This window comes from Agelaius phoeniceus, chromosome 21, assembly GCF_051311805.1.
Source record: "Agelaius phoeniceus isolate bAgePho1 chromosome 21, bAgePho1.hap1, whole genome shotgun sequence".
In the NCBI taxonomy this organism is placed as follows: domain Eukaryota; kingdom Metazoa; phylum Chordata; class Aves; order Passeriformes; family Icteridae; genus Agelaius; species Agelaius phoeniceus.
The window spans coordinates 179051-197116 of NC_135285.1; the positions used below are offsets into that span (position 1 = coordinate 179051).

General features: G+C 45.3%; 1 protein-coding gene across 2 annotated transcripts in view; it reads left to right on the forward strand.

Moving 5' to 3' along the window:
- Nucleotides 1-1322: 1322 nt before the first annotated feature.
- Nucleotides 1323-18066, forward strand: part of DPP7 (dipeptidyl peptidase 7) — a 31329-nt gene continuing 14585 nt past the window's right edge. The window contains exons 1-5 of one of the 2 annotated variants that reach the window (XM_054646605.2): nucleotides 1323-1539; nucleotides 1845-1958; nucleotides 5996-6135; nucleotides 6855-7018; nucleotides 16750-16885. In XM_054646605.2, the coding sequence (XP_054502580.1) occupies nucleotides 1470-1539; nucleotides 1845-1958; nucleotides 5996-6135; nucleotides 6855-7018; nucleotides 16750-16885 (624 nt within the window). In that variant the 5' untranslated portion in view covers nucleotides 1323-1469. The remainder of the gene's footprint in view (nucleotides 1540-1844; nucleotides 1959-5995; nucleotides 6136-6854; nucleotides 7019-16749; nucleotides 16886-18066) is intronic. The other variant, XM_054646604.2, reaches the window with a different exon arrangement.

Genomic DNA, 18066 nt, shown 5'->3' on the forward strand with positions numbered 1-18066 from the left:
AATATAGCTTGCTTTTTCAATAAATTGGCTTCACTCGATCACATTGATCATGGTGTGATGTCCCATTCCTGATCCTCCGCAATAATGGAGTACACATCAAATTCTTCCTCTCAATTCCCAGGAAAGTAACCATGGAATTTGCATCCAAACTCCAGAGAGAAGTTCCTGCATGTTTCCAGGGAGTATGTAAGAAGTTTCTACCTCCACAAAAATTTGTGTAGCTTTTATAGTTGTAAAAGTAGTGTCTTTCAGTCAAGAATTTCTAGCTTATCTCCCCACATCTGTTCTCACATCCAGTTGTTTATTGGGAGTTCTACTCCTGGTGCCAGAGAGAGAAATAACACTGCTCTGTGCAGTGTAGCCCCAGCTTCCTGCTGAGCAGCACAGTCACATCACTCCTCAGTGAACTGCCACATCACTGTTACAGTGCCTTCAAACCTGACCTCCTGAATAATCTTTTCGGGAGGCTGGTGCTGTAACACCACTTTGTGCAGTTTTTGACAAGCCTGCACATGAATTTATGTTACCACTTGGTCGGTCACATGGCTGGCACAAACCTGCATGCCTCCCAAACACAAGGCTCAGTGCTGTGCCACTACCAGCTCCCTGCACTCCACAGGAACGTGGCTTCTCTCCCTCCAGTGCCATCATGCTGAGCTCTGGCTCAAGGCAGCAGCTAGCATGGCCCCAGAAACATCCACCCAGCACTTTACAGGAACAGCAACAGCAAAAGACAAGGTCAAACTTTTCTCCTGATGTCCACCATGCCAAACCAAAGTTTCTCTCAGTCAGACATTGCAGCCTTTCTCATCATAATCTCACTGAAAGTCAAAGAAGTTGATCAATAGGTAACTCATGTAAGCATGAGTTAACTATTAAGAATTAGCAAATATTAATCACAAGCCTAAGAAGCAGGACACACCTTAGCCTTGTCAAGATAAGAGACACAGAATGCACCTTGTCAAGGTAAGAGGAACAAAACCTATTAACAGCAGAAAATACTGAACCAGCCAGCAATGGATGTGCATGCTTCAGAAAGAAAGTTTAAAAGTGCAAAGTGAGGAAGACTACCAGCCTTCATCAGAACGACCACTGAGGAAGACTTGGACCCTTCTGTGCGACCAACACAGTACACTGTGCTTGCGCATCACATATGCTAATGATATTAATGATTTCCGAGAAGTAATTTGTATCACCACTCCAATCCCAAGGAATGTAATGAATATGCATAAAATTTAGCCATATATTGTGCTGTGTAAAAGCGCTGAGTGCTGAGAAGCACTCCCCCACGTACCCAGCACCAAATAAAGCAAACACCGGCAGCCGGGTCGAGCCGCCATAACAGGCCCGTGGCGGTCGCGTGGTCACGTGAAGGGACGCTGAGTCACCACATGATCCAGAAGCGGGGGGTCACTTGACCAGTGCCTGCGGGGCGGCGCTCGCTGCGCGGTGCAGGCGGAGCGGCTGCTATGGAGTTGCTGCTGCTGCTCTCGGCCCTGCTGCTGCTCCTGCCGCTGCCGTTCGCCCGCGCTGCTCCCGGTGGGTGTTTCGGGTCGGACCCTTCTGCCTGTCACCCCTTCTCCTCGGGCCGGACCCTGCTGCCTGACTTCCTCTTTCCTCGGCCAGAGCCCCGGCCCTCCCATGGACGGGACCCTCTATTAGCTTTTCCAGGCCCTGGGTAGGACTCCGAACTAGCCTCGCTGGGCCGGAGCCCTCAGCTAGCCTGGGGTGCACCGAGAGGGCGCTCCGAGCTCCCCGGGTCCCAGTTCCCAGGCTGGGTTGTGCCGTACCGGGTGAACCTCTTCTGTTGTCGGTTTCCCCTGTGCTGATGATGCCCCCTCCAGCTGCCCGGGTCGTGTGGCCCGGCCTGGAGGAGCGGCTCTTTCCGCAGGTGCGGGACCACTTCAGCTTCGAGACCTGCGGCAACGAGACCTTCCCGCAGCGGTACCTGGTGTCGGGTAGATCCCGTGGGTGCTGTGGCTTCGGGCTGGATTCCTTTCTGCTCAAGTTTTAACTGCCTCTGTTCCAGTGTAAAGTAGGAGCTAGAGCACTGGGCAGCCAAGAATCAGTGTTAGCCACGGGCCAGACCTGTACGAGCCAGGCATTCCCCAGCATTGTCTATATCCTCCTTTCCTTTTTAATCCACTTTTTACAAAGGCATGTACTTATAGAACAAGGGGGCCTGGATTTAAATTGAGAGTAGGCTTAGACTGTATATTAGAAAGGAATTCTTCCCTGTGAGGGTGGGGGAGGCCCTGGCACAGGTTATGTAGAGGAGCTGTGGCTACTCCATCCCTAGAAGTGTCTAAGGCCAGGTTGGACAGGGTTTGGAGCACCCTGGGGTAGTGGAAGGTGTCCCTGCCCGTGACAGAGGGGTGGAACTGGATGAGCTTTAAGGTCCTTTCCAGTACAAACCGGTCTGGAATTCACTCCTTGCCTTCTGTTCTGGCTGTGTGGTGCAAAGGGGATTGTGGGGACTGACCTCTCTGGAGCAAGAGTAGACTAGAAGCAAGGAACTGTGTTAAGCTTGCACTGGCGCTGGCTCTGTGTGTGTGTCTTCAGTTGACGCCAGCATCTCTTACAAATGTATGTAATCGAGTGTTCTGAATGTGTCAGGAAAAACAAATAGTGACTGAAATGTAGCACTCTGTACTGATCATTTTTAGGAGTAGAGGAATAAAATGCAAATCACTAACTCAACCCTCTTGGGTTAGTGGTTTGCATTATTTAAACTTGTGCAACTATAGATAGCTTAATCCATGTGAAAGAATGAGCACTGCCAACAAGGAGCCAGCTGTGTCTCATTTTTGGATCACTGACAGTAAAAGAGAAAAGGCCTTTTTAAATAGCATGTGGCTAAAAATACAGCAATTTCCATAACCAGTGTCACATGTTTTTCAACCCTGCCTATGCAGAAGAATTGGGGAGCAAATTGTAGGGAGGAAGAAAAGGTGGACTTGGGAATAGCAACAGATGTGAGCACTGCCCAGCTTCGTGCCCACCTGCTGCTGCCTCCCAGCTGCATTGGGGTCTTAAGATGCTCCAGCTGCTCTGCAGCTTGTTCAGCGCCTGTGCCAAGTTGTGTGTTTCACCAGGCATGAATTCATCGATCAGTTCAACCCAAAGATATAAATATGCCACTAATTTTGAGAGCATACCCAAGGCTGCGATTTCACTAATTAGGTGGCCCTTTTTGAACAGAATGTTGGAATTACATGGTTTAAAGCATTGTGCAACTTCTATTTGTTTTCTTTTAAAGCGTTATGTTTTATCTGTGAGTCCTGGGCAGAGCTGAATAAGATTTGTGAGGAGTAAAATATCAGTGCCGTTCTGCTGGTTTATAGAGAGTTTCTTACTCAAAATTTCTGTGATTCCATTTCCCTGTACTGGTTTTTTTTTTTTTTGTTCAATATGAGACTTTCAGATTATCAGCAAGAAAACAAAAACTAATTTCACAACAGGGAATCTGATACTCTTGAATTTAGCTAGCAATTCCCCAGGATTTCAATAAAAAAATAGGTACCTTTCTAAGGAGCCCATCTGGTTTGGTTTTGGCTTCTGTGAAGGTTGTTTACTCCGGGAGCCATGAAGCACATGAGGAAAAGAGCCAGAGGAAAGAGAACACAGAGCACTCCAGTTACCTACCCAGTATCCAAAGCAAATGCATCATAGTCAGTTGACCTCCTAGTTAATGAAGAGGAGCAGTTTCACGAATGAGAGGTTTCAAATCCCATTTCAAGCCAAATCTGGCTTTGTCAGTTCTGTGCTGAGAATGCCAAGAATTAAATTTGGGCCTCTCTGTTCATGGAAACAGCCTCATGTGACAGCAACATCCGTGGGACAACTGTTGTTCAGGGGCTCTTTGGATGATATGTTGAAATCAACACTTAACTGACGGTCTGAGGTTCGTCATTGAAGAAAACTATTTATTATCCCTCCTAATTCCTGTGCAGTTTATCACTAAGCTAAAATCAAATATTTGTTAAAAGTCAGCAAGCATTAGAGCAACTGTTTGTTAGATAAGCCAGTGTTAGCATCACAGCTCAGCTTGTCCTGCCAGTATCAATTTGCATTCAGTTATAAAGTGATCTGAGGATGAAGCACATTATCTTCATATATCATCATATATATACACACACACATATGCGTGTGTGTTACATATATAACATATATCAGCATATCCTGGGCTCCTCCCCACAGTGTGGGCAGCAGGTGTGTGGGGGAATTCGGTCCCTCTGCTCAGGTAGAGGGAGGCAGTTCTACCGGGACCCCACTGGTAGAACTGCCTCCAGGCCCAGGGACCTCAGCACAAGAAGGATGTGGAGCTGCTGGAGTGAGTCCAGAGGAAGCCCCAGTGATTATCTGAGAGCTTGTGTAGCAGACCATCTCATCCTCTCCCAAGAGCTTATCTGTTGTTTGTTAGCCAGTCAGATAATTCAAACAGGACAAACCGTGTTATTGTGAGTGTTTTGGGCCCATAGGTTCACACTGGTCTGGTATTTCCCAACTGCCAATAGATACCTTACTGTTGACATGAGATCTGACAAGATAAGCTGGATTTTGACTGACTGATAGCTGTTCACTTTATAACTATAAAAGTCACCCCTAACTTTCACAAAGCAGAAATCTGCTATAGATTCTGCTTCACAAAGCAGAAATCTGCAAATATATATATATATTTTCTGGAAATATGTGGAGTTTCTCCTGTGAGCAGGGACATCTGCTTCATGGTTACTCCCCAGGGGTTGAGTGAAGGAATCTCTACATTATCACAATTTCAGTGGTAAATTACATTTGACTCCTAATCAATACTATTACTTTTGCCTGTTTTAATACAGATACTTTGATATAGTGCACTGTTCTCTGGTTTACTGTTCTTTAGTTTTATACTGTGTAGTGAGTAGTTCTGGTTAAGATCTTTTGTCTGTTATCTCTTGTCTGTTTAATAAATAATTCATTTTTATAAGTAGATCTTATTTGCTGTCATTAGAACTGTGAGCCAGAGTGATTCCTTAAATTTAAAATGTTGCGAAAATTTGAGGCTAAGGCAGGGCTTGTCTGAAGCTTTCCCGTGTCTCATGGCAGCTGGGGCCCCTCTGCTCTGGAGACAGGTTGGGAGAGTGCGTTTGTTTAGCCTGGAGAAGAAAAGGCTCTGGGCAAACCTTATTGCAGCCTTCCAGTACTTACAGAACGTTTGTGAAAAAACGGGGGGGGGAGCTTTTTGCCAAAGCCAGTAGTGATAGGGCAAGGGGCAATGGTTTGCAGTTGACAGATGGTGAATTTGGATTGGACATAAGGAAGACATTCTTCCCTGTGGGAGTGGGGAGGCCCTGGCACAGGCTGCCCAGAGAAGCTGTGGCTTCCCCATCCCTGGAAATGTTCAAGGCGAGATTGCACAGGGCTTGTAGCAGCTTGATCCAGTTGGAGGTGTCTTTGCCCGTGGCAGGGGGCTTGAACTGGATGGTCTTTGATGGTTCACCCCCAGCTCAAACCATCCTATGATATGTAATTTACAACTTTATACCTTAGAGCAGGAGTATCAGAAAGATGCAGGCAATTCCCTAATGTCAGTTTTGTGTGAAGATTTAGCTGTGCAAATGTTTTGGAGTGAGTTGGGCTAAAAAGGGTCTATAAATGGGAAATCACTCTTTTGGGGGGCAGCTGTCTGCAAAGGACTTGCAGAACTTGAGATTTTAGGTATTTTTCAGGCAGAAGTGAAATTTTCAGGCCATGTAGTGATCTTATGGAAGCTCTTATTTACCCCCACCCAAATGAGAGATTTCTGGAGCCTAACACTTTGTGTTCCCAGATCAGGTCTCAGGAATCAGCCTGTTCACAGAGTTCTTCCTTGTTAACCTCCTGCCCAAAATCAAAAATTGACTCATTTCATGCACATATTCTTTGTTGTGGTTTGGGGGGTATTATGTGGTTTTTTTATGGGTTTTGTTTTTTTTTTTAATTTTAATTTTTAATTTCTTTCTTTCAATTGCCTCAGTAAAGTTCTGGAAGAAAGGATTTGGACCCATCTTTTTCTATACTGGCAATGAAGGTGACATCTGGACTTTTGCTCAGAACTCTGACTTCATATTTGAATTAGCAGAGGAACAGCAAGCACTTGTCATTTTTGCTGAACATGTGAGTATTTTAGTCATGCATTCTTTAGAGTCCTCTTCTGTTCAGTGTTACCAAATTCAGCTTTCTGAAGATCTGGAATAGTCGTACCATTTCTTCCTGTGGAGCTGAGTCAGACCTGGTATAATCTTTCTCCCCATAACAGCAGATCTTCCTTTTGTAATCATGGCTTTTGAGTAATTTTTTACTATACCTCCCAGCACTCCAGGATACAGACTGCTGTTTCAGTACAGCCTATGCCATGAATGATTTGTTTTTGTAAGTAGTTTCTACAGGCCTTAAACTCCATTTTGGAGTAGAGAGATACTTTGTTTGGATAATATTTAATCTCTCTACCCTGAAAAAAGTCCCAAGTCTCTACTTGGGAAAAGTCCCAAGCCAACCTTTTCCACACTATTAAATCTACTATCTGTCATCTTAGGCATGAAGAGATTATCCTGTTCCCTTTTGTAGCTGGGAATTTCAGGAGAGATACATGTGCTGAGAACCCACTTGACACCCACTGAAGCCGCTGTAATGTCCTGGCCATTCACTCCATGATCTGTCCTGAAAGTGTCTGTGTATCAGGTGCAGAAGACAAGGCACTTCCTCAGTTATGGACAAGTTAGAGGATGTCTCATACTCTGTTACCTCTTCGTATTAGTGCACGATTAGCCCAGCTCTATGGTGAAAGTAGAGAAGACCCATAGGAGCATTGCCATAGTGTATCTCTTTCATTTCAGAGGTACTATGGGAAGTCTCTTCCCTTTGGAATTGAGTCAACACAGTTGAAGAAGACTGCTCTGCTCACCGTGGAACAAGCCCTTGCTGACTATGCAGTGCTCATTACTGAGCTTAAGCAGCAGTTTGGTGCTGCAGACTGCCCTGTCATCGCTTTCGGAGGCAGGTAAGTATTGTGTGGACTCCTTCCCTTCTCTGCATCCTTTTCCAGCCAAAGTTATGCTGCTGTAGATCTCTTTTGTTCTCAAGGTAGAGCTTTAAGCTATCCTTTTGAGAGTAGATGTGCCTGTGCCTCGGCTCCCATGAGCTCATAACCAGGTCCCACTCTTCTTTCCCATCAGGAATTAGTCTCCATTTGTGGTTGCTTTGGAGAAGCACCCCTGACTGGATGTTTCTAAGCTTCTTCGATGTCTGAATCATCCAAAGCTGCAGAAAAAAATAGCTTGGAAAGGGTAAAGGGAAAATAGCAGCCTTGCTAGTCATAAGCAGTGTGATGGTGTGCCAAAACCTGAGAAAACAAGCACTAATGGGGTCCCTCAATCTGCTTTCACGAGGTGTTGGCTACAATGAACCTCACCTGAAATGTTTCTACACTAATGCATACAGCATAAGGAACAAACAAGAGACAAGAGGAGCTCAAAGCTTAGGCCCAAGCCCAGAAATTTGGCACCGATAGCAAAAGTGAAGTCTGGTAGGACAAGTCCTATGACTGGAGTGCCCTGTTGGATGGTTACAGGCTCTTCAGGAGGGATAGGGCAGAAGAGGTGAGGCAATGTCATTGTAGTGGAAGGGATAGAATGTCTGGAGCTCATAGTTGGCAGTGGTACAGTTGAAAGCCCCTGGGTAAGAATCAAAGGACAAATAAATAATGCAGATGTCACTGCGGGAGTCTACTTTGGATCTCCCAGAGAGGATGATGATGCAAACAAATGATTCTTCAAGAAACTAAGGATGCTTTCAATTCAACTTCCCTTGTCCTTATGGGGGACTTCAGCTTGCCAGAAATCAGCTGGGAGAATCACACAGTACAATCTAGGCCAGGAGATGCCCTGAAAAAACCCTGATGACAACTTTATGGCACAGTTCTTTAAGGAGCAGAATTGGAAAGATACCCTTCTTGATCTACTGCTTGTCAACAGAGAGGATTTTGTGAGCAAAGTGGGGGTTGGCAGCTGTTCTGGCCACTGCAACCATGAAGCCATCGAGTTTAAAATCTCTTTTGACAGGAGGAAAAGTGCCAGCAAAACCTCAACTCTGGCCATGAGGAGAGACTTCAGCAGACTTCAGGCTGCTCAGGGAATTATTGAGTAAAGTCCCCTAGGGAAATGTTTTTGTAGGTGATGGGGTCCATCTGTGTTGGTTGCTTTTTAAATATCACCTGTTAAGGGCAGAGGAGTAGCAATTCCCAAATGTTGAAAGTCAGGCAGGTGAGGCAGAAGACCAGCTTGGCTGAACAGGGATCTTCTCTTGGAAATAAGATGAAAAAGGAGGTTGTATGCCCAGTGGAAGGAAGGTCAGGTGACATGAGAAGAATACAGAGACACTGCTCCCCCTCTATAGGGAGAAAATTCATGTGATTAAAGCTTAATTTGAGTTGAAATTGCCAAAACTGGAGAACGATAAAAAGAGTTTTTTAAGTACATTAATTGTGAAAGGCAATGTAGAAATAACATTGGCCTGTTCCAGGATGAGGACGGTCACCTCACAAACAGGGACAGAAAGGTCCCTGCCACAAGGCAGAGGTGTTTATTGCATTCTTTGCCTGTCTTCACCATGGTTGACAGACCAAAAGGGCCCCAGTGTCTTGAGCTGGAGGACCATGAATGTAAGAATAATCAGCTCCCTGTTGACCCTGAACATGTGCAGGATCTGCTGCTCCATCTGGATCCCTACAAATCTCTGAGGTCAGTTGGGATTCATCCAAGAATCCTCAAAGACCTGCTGATGTCATTGCAAAACCTGTCTTGATGATTTTTGAGCAAGTTTGGGAATCCAGAGACTGGAAGCTGGCAAATATTGTCCCAATTTTCAAGAAGGGCAGGAAGGAGGACCCTGCAAACTACAGGCCTGTGAGTTTCACTTCAGTGCTGGTAGAATCTGAGAAGATCATGGTAAATATTATTCTGGGAGATATTGAAAAAACACCTGGACAGCAATGCAGTCACTGGTCGCAGCTAGCTTCAGGAGGGCAAAGTCCTGCATGTTGAACCTGATTTCTTTCTATGATGGGGTAACCCACCTGCTTAATCTAGGAGAGCCAGTGAATGTCATTATTTTGGACTTCAGCAAACCTTTTGATGCTATCTCTTCCAAAGATTTTTCTGGGCAAAATGTCCAGCATATGATGGGTGAGCAACTGTCCACTGGTTGGCACAAAGAGTTACAGTGTCTGGGGTAACACCAGGCTGGTGTCCAGTCACTAGTGGGATTCTGCAGGGCTCCATCCTCAGCCCTCTTCTCTTCTACATCTTTATTAACGACCTGGATGCAGGACTTGAAGGAGTACTAAGTCAGTTTGCCAACAGCACTAAACTGGGAAGAGCCGTTGACTCCCTTGAAGGCATGGAGGCCCTGCAGAGAGACCTCATGTGGTGGTTTGACAGGAAATACGTTTTCTGGGATGCTGTGGTCAGGCCAATGGGTGCTCACATTTTAATATTGGCACCTAATGTGGCCATTGGGACATTGGATGCGCCTCTGAGAACACGGGGTTAAAAGCAGGGCTCTCCCCTGGGAGGCTCTCTTGGGTTCCGGTCAGGGAAAGGTTCAGATCTCCCCTGCCCGGCTGCAGGCTGGGCGGGGGAGGGGAAGCCAGCCCGGTGAGGTAGGCTGGGGCCCTGGACAGGAGGGAGGTGAAGGCCCCTGCAGAATGGAAGGGTGGAGGAGCACTGAGAGGCATTGGGCAGCCACCCCCCCTCCCCCCCCCAACTCCTCTAGGAGAGACAGAGAGAGAGAGACTGGTGCCTGTGGCTTGTGCCACCTTGAAATTTAATAGTGGCTGGCCAAGAAGGAGAAGGGGGGGTGCGGTGAGAAGGTGCCCGGCTGGGCAGCCGTGGGAGTTCTGGACAGACAGATCCTCAGATTTTTAACCCTTTTCTTGGATGATGGAAACCTTACAAATGCTAATCCTACTGGAGCTAAATGAGAAGAGAGATAGAGATGAGATAAGAGGAAATGGGCCATGAGAGAAATAGAGAAGAATCAGGTGGAAGAGTGTCGTAACGGCGGGAGAGATGCGACACACCATATGCGATGAATAGCAAATCTCGAAGTTTATTGAAAGCTTACACATTTTTATATTAGTGTTAATGAAGCTTATGCATATTGCAAAATCTGAGCTCATTATTGGTTAAAGCACACTATAATCAAACACACCTACTTCTATCTCTTAACAATTATTTTGCTTCTATGTGTACATTCTTCTAATTTCTCTACCTTGGGATAACTACATTTTCTGGCAAGCAATTTTCTCCCCCGTCTTCCCGTTTTAGAGAAGGTCACTGTGACCTTCGTCAGTAATTAGGCACCGGTTGCTCAGTTCCCAGCTTGTTTCTCTTACCCTTATCCATCGGCATCACATCGGAATGTCCTTTCTCAGCTAACCAATTCTCCAAAAAGCTCTCTACATCTCCCCTGTTTTTCTGTTGAACAAGCATAGTTTGATTAAATGCAGTAGTTATCATCTTTCTCACCATATTCTGTAAGCATATACAAAAACAAGGCAAGACTAATACTAACAGCAAAACTACAATAGCTACTACAATGCTAACCTTAATAATTGAACGTAACCATGATCCTAAGTTTAAAGATTTGAGCCATCCATCAATACCAAGGCCTGATCTGTGTGAAGCCTTTGTTTCAGTGAAGTCTGATGTATCTACAAAGTCTTTCAGCATCTTGGTTAAACACAGGAAACAGAGAAAAATAACTCAGAACTAACTCACCTATAAAATATTAAGAAATACAAATCAGATGATGTGTTTTAGATCAGATATTTGAGACAAATAAGCAGTGTAGAATAACTCATGTGCTTGTGAATCTCCTTATGCAAAGCCAGTGAAGAACTTAACACATGTGAGACAACCTACAGCTCACACTGGTTATTTTCAGAGGGAAAAAAATATAAGAAGTGATGGAGAAGTTACAAGTTGAGTCAGGTGCTTAGAGTATTGCAGGTTTGCTTTAAATTGAACAGGTACAAGAAATATGTTTCTAAGTACAAAGGGACGTTACTGCTGTGGTATGATTTTTTAAACTCATATTCTCTTTCAGATTAAAATGTAAATTAAATGAGAAAATATTTTAAATGACATATTGTGTTCTCACTTGGACAAAGAAAAAGGATAACAACTAAGTACAAAATACTCTTTGTTCGATGTTACAGGAAAAGCTAAGCAACAGTTTTCCTGTAGACTGAAATCATTATTTAAACAATAGAATAAATGTTTTCTAGGCCTCAAACATCAGTGTTTATGCTTTATGTTTTAAAAGTCAATTGATGCTTAAACAGTAGGGATGAATATATTCTTTTTGGTAATTATTTATCAAAATTGTCCACAATAATAGTACTAATAATAATAGTATTAATATTATGGTTGGAAGTCTATTATATATTTTAGTATCTGTTTCGAGAAGGAGTTTTGTTGTTTTTGTTGTTTGGAGGGAGTTGTTTTTTTTGTGCAAACTAACATTCAGGTTAAATTATAATTCTAAATGTTACATGACATCTAGTCCAGTTTTCTAAACATATAAATGTATACAATGAGTAACAGTTGTTTGGATTTTCCTCTTGCATCTGTGTAAGCAGTTATAGCATCCGATAAGGACTTTAGTGATCTTTTTGGGTATTGAATCTAACCTCACTGTCCTATCACGACCTTTTTTGAACAAATCAGCTAAAATGTCAATTTTCTGAAAAAGAGTTTTATGTTGTTGAAGTGGAGGAGATATCCATTCTAAGGCCCATATCTCCCCCGTTTTTCTGTTATGCTAAGCAAGTGCACCCAGTAAAAATTTTTGTCTACACCAAACTGTCAGCTGTACAGGGAGATCAAAATCACGTCTTTGAACACTGCCTTGTGTAACACAGACCAATATCTGCTGCAGTGTTTCAGCCCGTTCAGGGGTTATATGAACAGGCTGTGCTGGATTAGTTCCCTTTAACAAAGGTCAAAGTGCATCTAACAGTTCATTGCTCGATTCGCATAGGTGGAAAAAGAATATACAGCATAATAGAACTCTCTCTTACATAGCCAGCGTCTATTATTCTAGATAAAACAAACAATCTTAACACTGTAGCCGAGAAATGTCTTAAAAGCAAAACTCTCACAGATAATCTATCAATAATGAGTGGTCTCTTTACTCTCGTTGGGACTTTTGTGGGTGAACAGTCACCAAATTCACTGTCTGCTGCTGTTGCTAGGTCTACTCCGAGGCTCCTGGCGGTTGCGGGCTGAAGGCAGGTTTAGCCGAAGTGGTGATAGCTGCGGGCAGCCGCGGGGCGGGCGGACGTCCCGGAGCCCGCTGCTCCACGGGGGGTGGACGGCCCGTCCTGCCGCCCCCCCCCCCTCGGCTCGGGGGCGGGGCGGCTGCGGAGCGGAGCTGGCGGCTGCGGAGCGGGAGGCGGCCGCGCTGCAGCTGCTGAGTCGCCCAGGGCCGGGGCCGGCACGAGCCTCTCCGGCGGGGCGGCTGCGGGCTGTGCGCTGCGGCAGGGCGGCGGAGGGTGCGGGTCTGGAGCGGGAGGAGGCGGAGGCGGTGCAGGGTTTAACACCGGGGCAGGCGGCGCGGACGGCACGGCTGGAATACGCGCGGGGGGGCTGCTGCCCGCGGCAGACGCCGATAGCTGCAGGGAGCTGCTTTTTAGAGCAGGAGCTTGTATCGGCGGGGACCCAAACCAGTCTCTGCAACTCCTGTTTCTTTCACGGGCTACGCTAGTCTGCTGGGCAGCTCTTTCCTCCGCCTGGTATTTCAAGAATTCAGCATGCACGACTCGCCATAAATTTCCCAACTCTCTCGCGGTCTTATCCTCATCTATGATTGCACGCCACAACTTATCTCCGAATATACACCATTCCGACAACTCATGCACTGTATGCGGATTACGAAAAAACTCCTGTGCACACCCATAAGCTAACAACCCAGGAAGTTCTTTCTGTAAATCTATCCCTCTAATCTGACGCCCTCGTAAAAAGTCAGTAAATAAATCATATGCTGCTTGCCTGTCTTTGTCCATTTCAACGACGATTGCGCGCTTCTTGCGGCTCTATTCAGGTCCGGCAGCACGTAGCAGCCGGGCTCTCCTCTGAGGTCACCCGGGGCCGGCACCTTCCCTTTTTCAGCGGTGCTTATTGCCGTCCCCAGCCGCGAAAGGACCTGCACTTGACTTTTACGCCTCCGACCGTGGCTAGTCCCGAAGGTACACGTCCGGGGTCACCATTTGTCGTAACGGCGGGAGAGATGCGACACACCATATGCGATGAATAGCAAATCTCGAAGTTTATTGAAAGCTTACACATTTTTATATTAGTGTTAATGAAGCTTATGCATATTGCAAAATCTGAGCTCATTATTGGTTAAAGCACACTATAATCAAACACACCTACTTCTATCTCTTAACAATTATTTTGCTTCTATGTGTACATTCTTCTAATTTCTCTACCTTGGGATAACTACATTTTCTGGCAAGCAATTTTCTCCCCCGTCTTCCCGTTTTAGAGAAGGTCACTGTGACCTTCGTCAGTAATTAGGCACCGGTTGCTCAGTTCCCAGCTTGTTTCTCTTACCCTTATCCATCGGCATCACATCGGAATGTCCTTTCTCAGCTAACCAATTCTCCAAAAAGCTCTCTACAGAAGAGATGATGGAGTAGCTTATGCTGGACTCTTTTTGTGTAGCCACGGACAGAGCCATGTTTCCTTGTGATACAGGGACTGCATTCTAGGGGGAGGCAATGCCTCAGGACCAAGAGGGTTCGGTGTGGGTACCCCTCGGCCCCAGGGAGTGAAAAAATATGGGGGGGACAGATGTCCCAAAGTTGAGACTGTGCCTTTTTGCAGTGGGACGAAGCATCCTTAAAAGTCGACCCTAGAAGCAGCTCTGGTCTGTGTTCAGTGGTGAGAGCGCTGGACATGAAAGGAAGAGGTCACCATTGGCACAAGAAGGACTCCTTGTCCTCTTGATGAACTGAGGATTGAGTATTCTGAAGGGTGGTGCTGGAGTGAGAGTCAATGATTTGGGGGACGTATTGTATTGGGAATTTGGTGGAGGAGGAGGAGATGTATTTGTGAAGTTTTCATTTTCCTTGTGTTTTATTTTTTTTTTCCTTGTAGTTTAGTTAATAATTTTTTTTTTCCTAAGTGGGAGCCTGCTTTGCTTATTCCTGGTCATATCTCACAGCAGAAACCAGGGAGAGAGTATTCTCATGGAGGCACTGGCATTGTGCCAGTGTCAAACCATGACACCTCAGTAAGTCAGACAGATGGACAATCAACAACTGTATGAAGTTTCCCAACAGCAAGAGCTTGGTTTTTCACCTAGGATGGGGCAGCACTGGCTGTGTGTATGGAGTGGGGAATGAGAGGCTGGAGAGCAGCTGTGGGAAGGGACCTGGGAGTCCAATGGTATACTGGATGTGAGTCAGTAGTGCCCTGGCAACCAGGAGGGCCAACCATGTCCTAGGGGGCATCATTGCTGGCTGAGTCAGGGTGGCAGTTATCCCACTGTGCTGCTCTGCACTGAGATGGCGTCACCTTGTTTAGGGTACCACAATGAAAATATGTAAATACATTAAGCTATTAGAGAGTGTCCAGAGGAGGGCCATGAAGATAGGGAAGGGTCTGAAGGGGAGGCCTTATGAGGAGTGACTAAGATGGCTTGGTTTGTTCAGTCTGAAGGAAACTGAGGGAAAACCTCACCTCACCTCACTGCCCTCTTCAGTATCCTGTGGAGGGATAGTACTGATCTCTTCGCTCATGACCAGTGATAGGACTCAAGGAAACAGCATGAATCTGTGTCAAGGGAGGTTTAGATCAGATATCAAGAAAATGTTTACACCCAGAGAGTGTTTGAACACTGGAACAGGATCCCCAGGGAAGTGGTCATACACCAAGCCTGTTTGAATTTGAAAAGAGTGTGAACAACACTCCCAGGCACAGAGTGGGATACTTGGAGTGTCCTGCATAGGGCCAGGAGTTAGGCTTAGTGATCATGATGGGTCTCTTTCAGCTCAGCATATTCTATAACTATGAAAATGAGAAATTCATCCTGCAGGATCAGAACATTTTACATTGGAAACACTGGAAACTAATAATTGATAAAATATTCCTTCAAGGGGCCACACAGCTTTTTATTAAACACAACCTCTAACAGCATCCAGCCATTTTCATTGTAGGCCTTTTCATAATTCTGCTCTGCTTCTCTTTAGTTCCTTGCAGCAATCCTTTCCCAGAGTGCTCACTGTGCTGCAGCTGGGTGGATGTGATGTCCTTGTTTCTTGATGCATCCCCTCTCTCGTAGTAGAGGGGTGCTTCCCTCCAAAAGTCTTCCAGAAGTGCAGGGCTTTGAATTCAATTGCAGTGCACTAAAAAGCATTTGGCATGATAGTTATCATTAAGCCTTCAGCTCGTTGCGGTGTGGTGACGGAACTGTTGATCTCACGGAGGTTTTTACTGTGATTATCAGGACAGTAGCTAGAGTAGGAAGGCCCAGAAGCTGTCCTGGGATAGGAAGATGGGAGAGGGATTCATCAAAACCTCCTAGCTGGCTGCATGTTAGACTGCAGCTCTCTGTGTGTAATTGAGGGCTCAGTGTGCAGCAGCCCTGAACACACTAAACCCAAATGAAGAACACTGAAATATGGCAGTGCTGGAGAAGCACAGCATTTCCTGGGAGAGAAAAAACAGACCACTTCTGGTGCTTATAACTGTGCCAAATTAACCTGAAATTACTTGCAGGAGGTTTCAGGTAATGCCAGTCTCCAGGGCTAGAGAAATGCAAATTGCTTTACACATGGGTGTTGTGGGAACGGTATTTACTGAATCACTTGAGGTGGTACAGAGGGAGATTGAGTGCTTTTAAACTTGGAGTTATACCAGGTTTAATCTGTGTTTTGGGGATGTCATTTGCCACCCCCAATGTCCTCAGAGGAACTCTGCAACCATCAGCAAATTAATGACTTCTGTCATCCTGGGTCTGTCTAGTAGCTTTTGATCCATGTGTAGATTCAATGCCCTGGCATTGAAGCTACCAAGGTAGCTTTGACTTTTCTTGTTGCATTTGTTAACTTTTCCCCTTCCCTGTATCTGTGCTGATCAACTACACAGCTGTTATTTGGGGTGCCCAGGGAGAATAGCCTTCACTTTCCAGGAGTCAAGCCTGTTCTGCCACGTTCATGGACACCTTTTGCCAAAACCCTGGCAAAGTTCTGACTAGTTCTAACTAGTTCTTGTCATTCCGTATGCAAAATGTACAGTGTGTCTTCTCTCTCTGAACAGTGAGTGCTTCACTCAAACCCTGCTTTGCTCTGCTGTGAAGCTATTGGGACATGCTCAGGCTGGTGCAAATTTAAATACTGAGGCAGGATTTACATTTGTGTACAGAAGCAAACTAAGCTGCTATGTTCCCACCAGAGCTGGTGTGAGCATTTGGGGAAAGGCCAGTAAGAGCACTGTGTGCTGGTCATTGGCCATAACTGGATCAACATGAGGATGAGGCACAAAGCATCACATGTATCCATTAACATCATGCATATCACGGAGCATGCGTGAAAACATGAGGCATCACAGATATTCATGAGCTTATTGTTACCTTGCTTTAGGTGAGCCTGTAAATGTTGGCCTGAACTTCTGAGTTATTACAAGTTGTCTGTTAAAGGAAATAACTGTTGTCTCTCTTTGGTAGCTATGGAGGAATGCTGAGCGCTTACCTGAGGATGAAATACCCAAATGTCGTGGCTGGAGCATTAGCTGCCAGTGCTCCTCTGCTGTCTGTGGCTGGGCTTGGAGACCCCACCCAATTCTTCAGGGATGTCACAGCAGTAAGTAGCATCTCTTTTCAGGAGCAATATTTTCTTCCTTTAGGAATGCTGTTTCTTTTTTCTTTTCTAGGTGTTTAAATAGATATCTGTCCTCACGGCATCACTGCTAAACAGGGAGTGCAATTAAATGGTAACCTGAAAGGAAAAGCAGTAGCTGCAGCATGGTTGAGCACTGCCTCCGCTTGGGCAGCTCAGGGTTCAAAGGTGCTGCTTCAAGAAGCACAACTCCGTGCCAGTACCTTTAGTACCACTGAGAATTGACTTTCCCTTTTCTAGTGGCTTGACTGTATTACAGCCTGAAATTTTTCCCTTGTGCCAGGCTGAACGCCTTTTGGATAATTTATTTTTCAAATCCTCTCCCAAAATGCTGTATTGGTACCAATGATTCACAGCATCTCCTTAGTCCAAGGTGATTGCATTTCAGTGAAGAACTGGAAGTCTTCATTTTGTAACTAAAAATGTGCAAGGTGTCTCAGGATCACTTAAACTAAAATTTAAATGTGGCTTTTGCAGTTTAAGGCCATGAAAAGTTGGTGTTAGAACTGACTTTGATTTATCTTATAAGGAAAGAAATGTACTAGCTAGTTGTTCTGAAATCTTGTGATGGTGTCTGTTCTGCCTCTTTTTTGATATAAATTTCTAGATCTGGGTGACACAGATGGCTAGCCTGAGCTATCTTTGTTGTCCCTCAGTTGGAGCTGAGGTCTGTGCCTGGTGCAGGAGCCAATGAGCACACACAGCTGAGACCTTTCATGCTTTTCTGCCCAGAATTATTGCTAGGCTATAGTTCATTAAGCTGGCACCTCTCTTGGGGCCTTTGAAGGCTTTTATACAAGTTACAACAATGAAGTTGCACAGAACTTGTTCACTAGTCACCTTAACTAATGCTTTTCTGCATGTTCTCCAGTCAGTGTCAGTTCACTATACCAGGGTGGTCTGACATTAGCATGTGAGATGTCTCGGGTGATTTTTACCTTGCGGCTTAGTCTTAGGTTACCTTTGGGCCACCTTAGCATTCTTCTCCCCATCCCTCTGGTCTGGAGGTGATTCATCTTTGTTGACACATTCTTGTCATTCTTGTGTTACTTTGCTGTTGTTCTCCACTTTAAGGACCACACCTGTGTATGTAACTTGTGGTCTCTTTGTTCTTATTTATATACACGAACAACTTGCTTCAATGC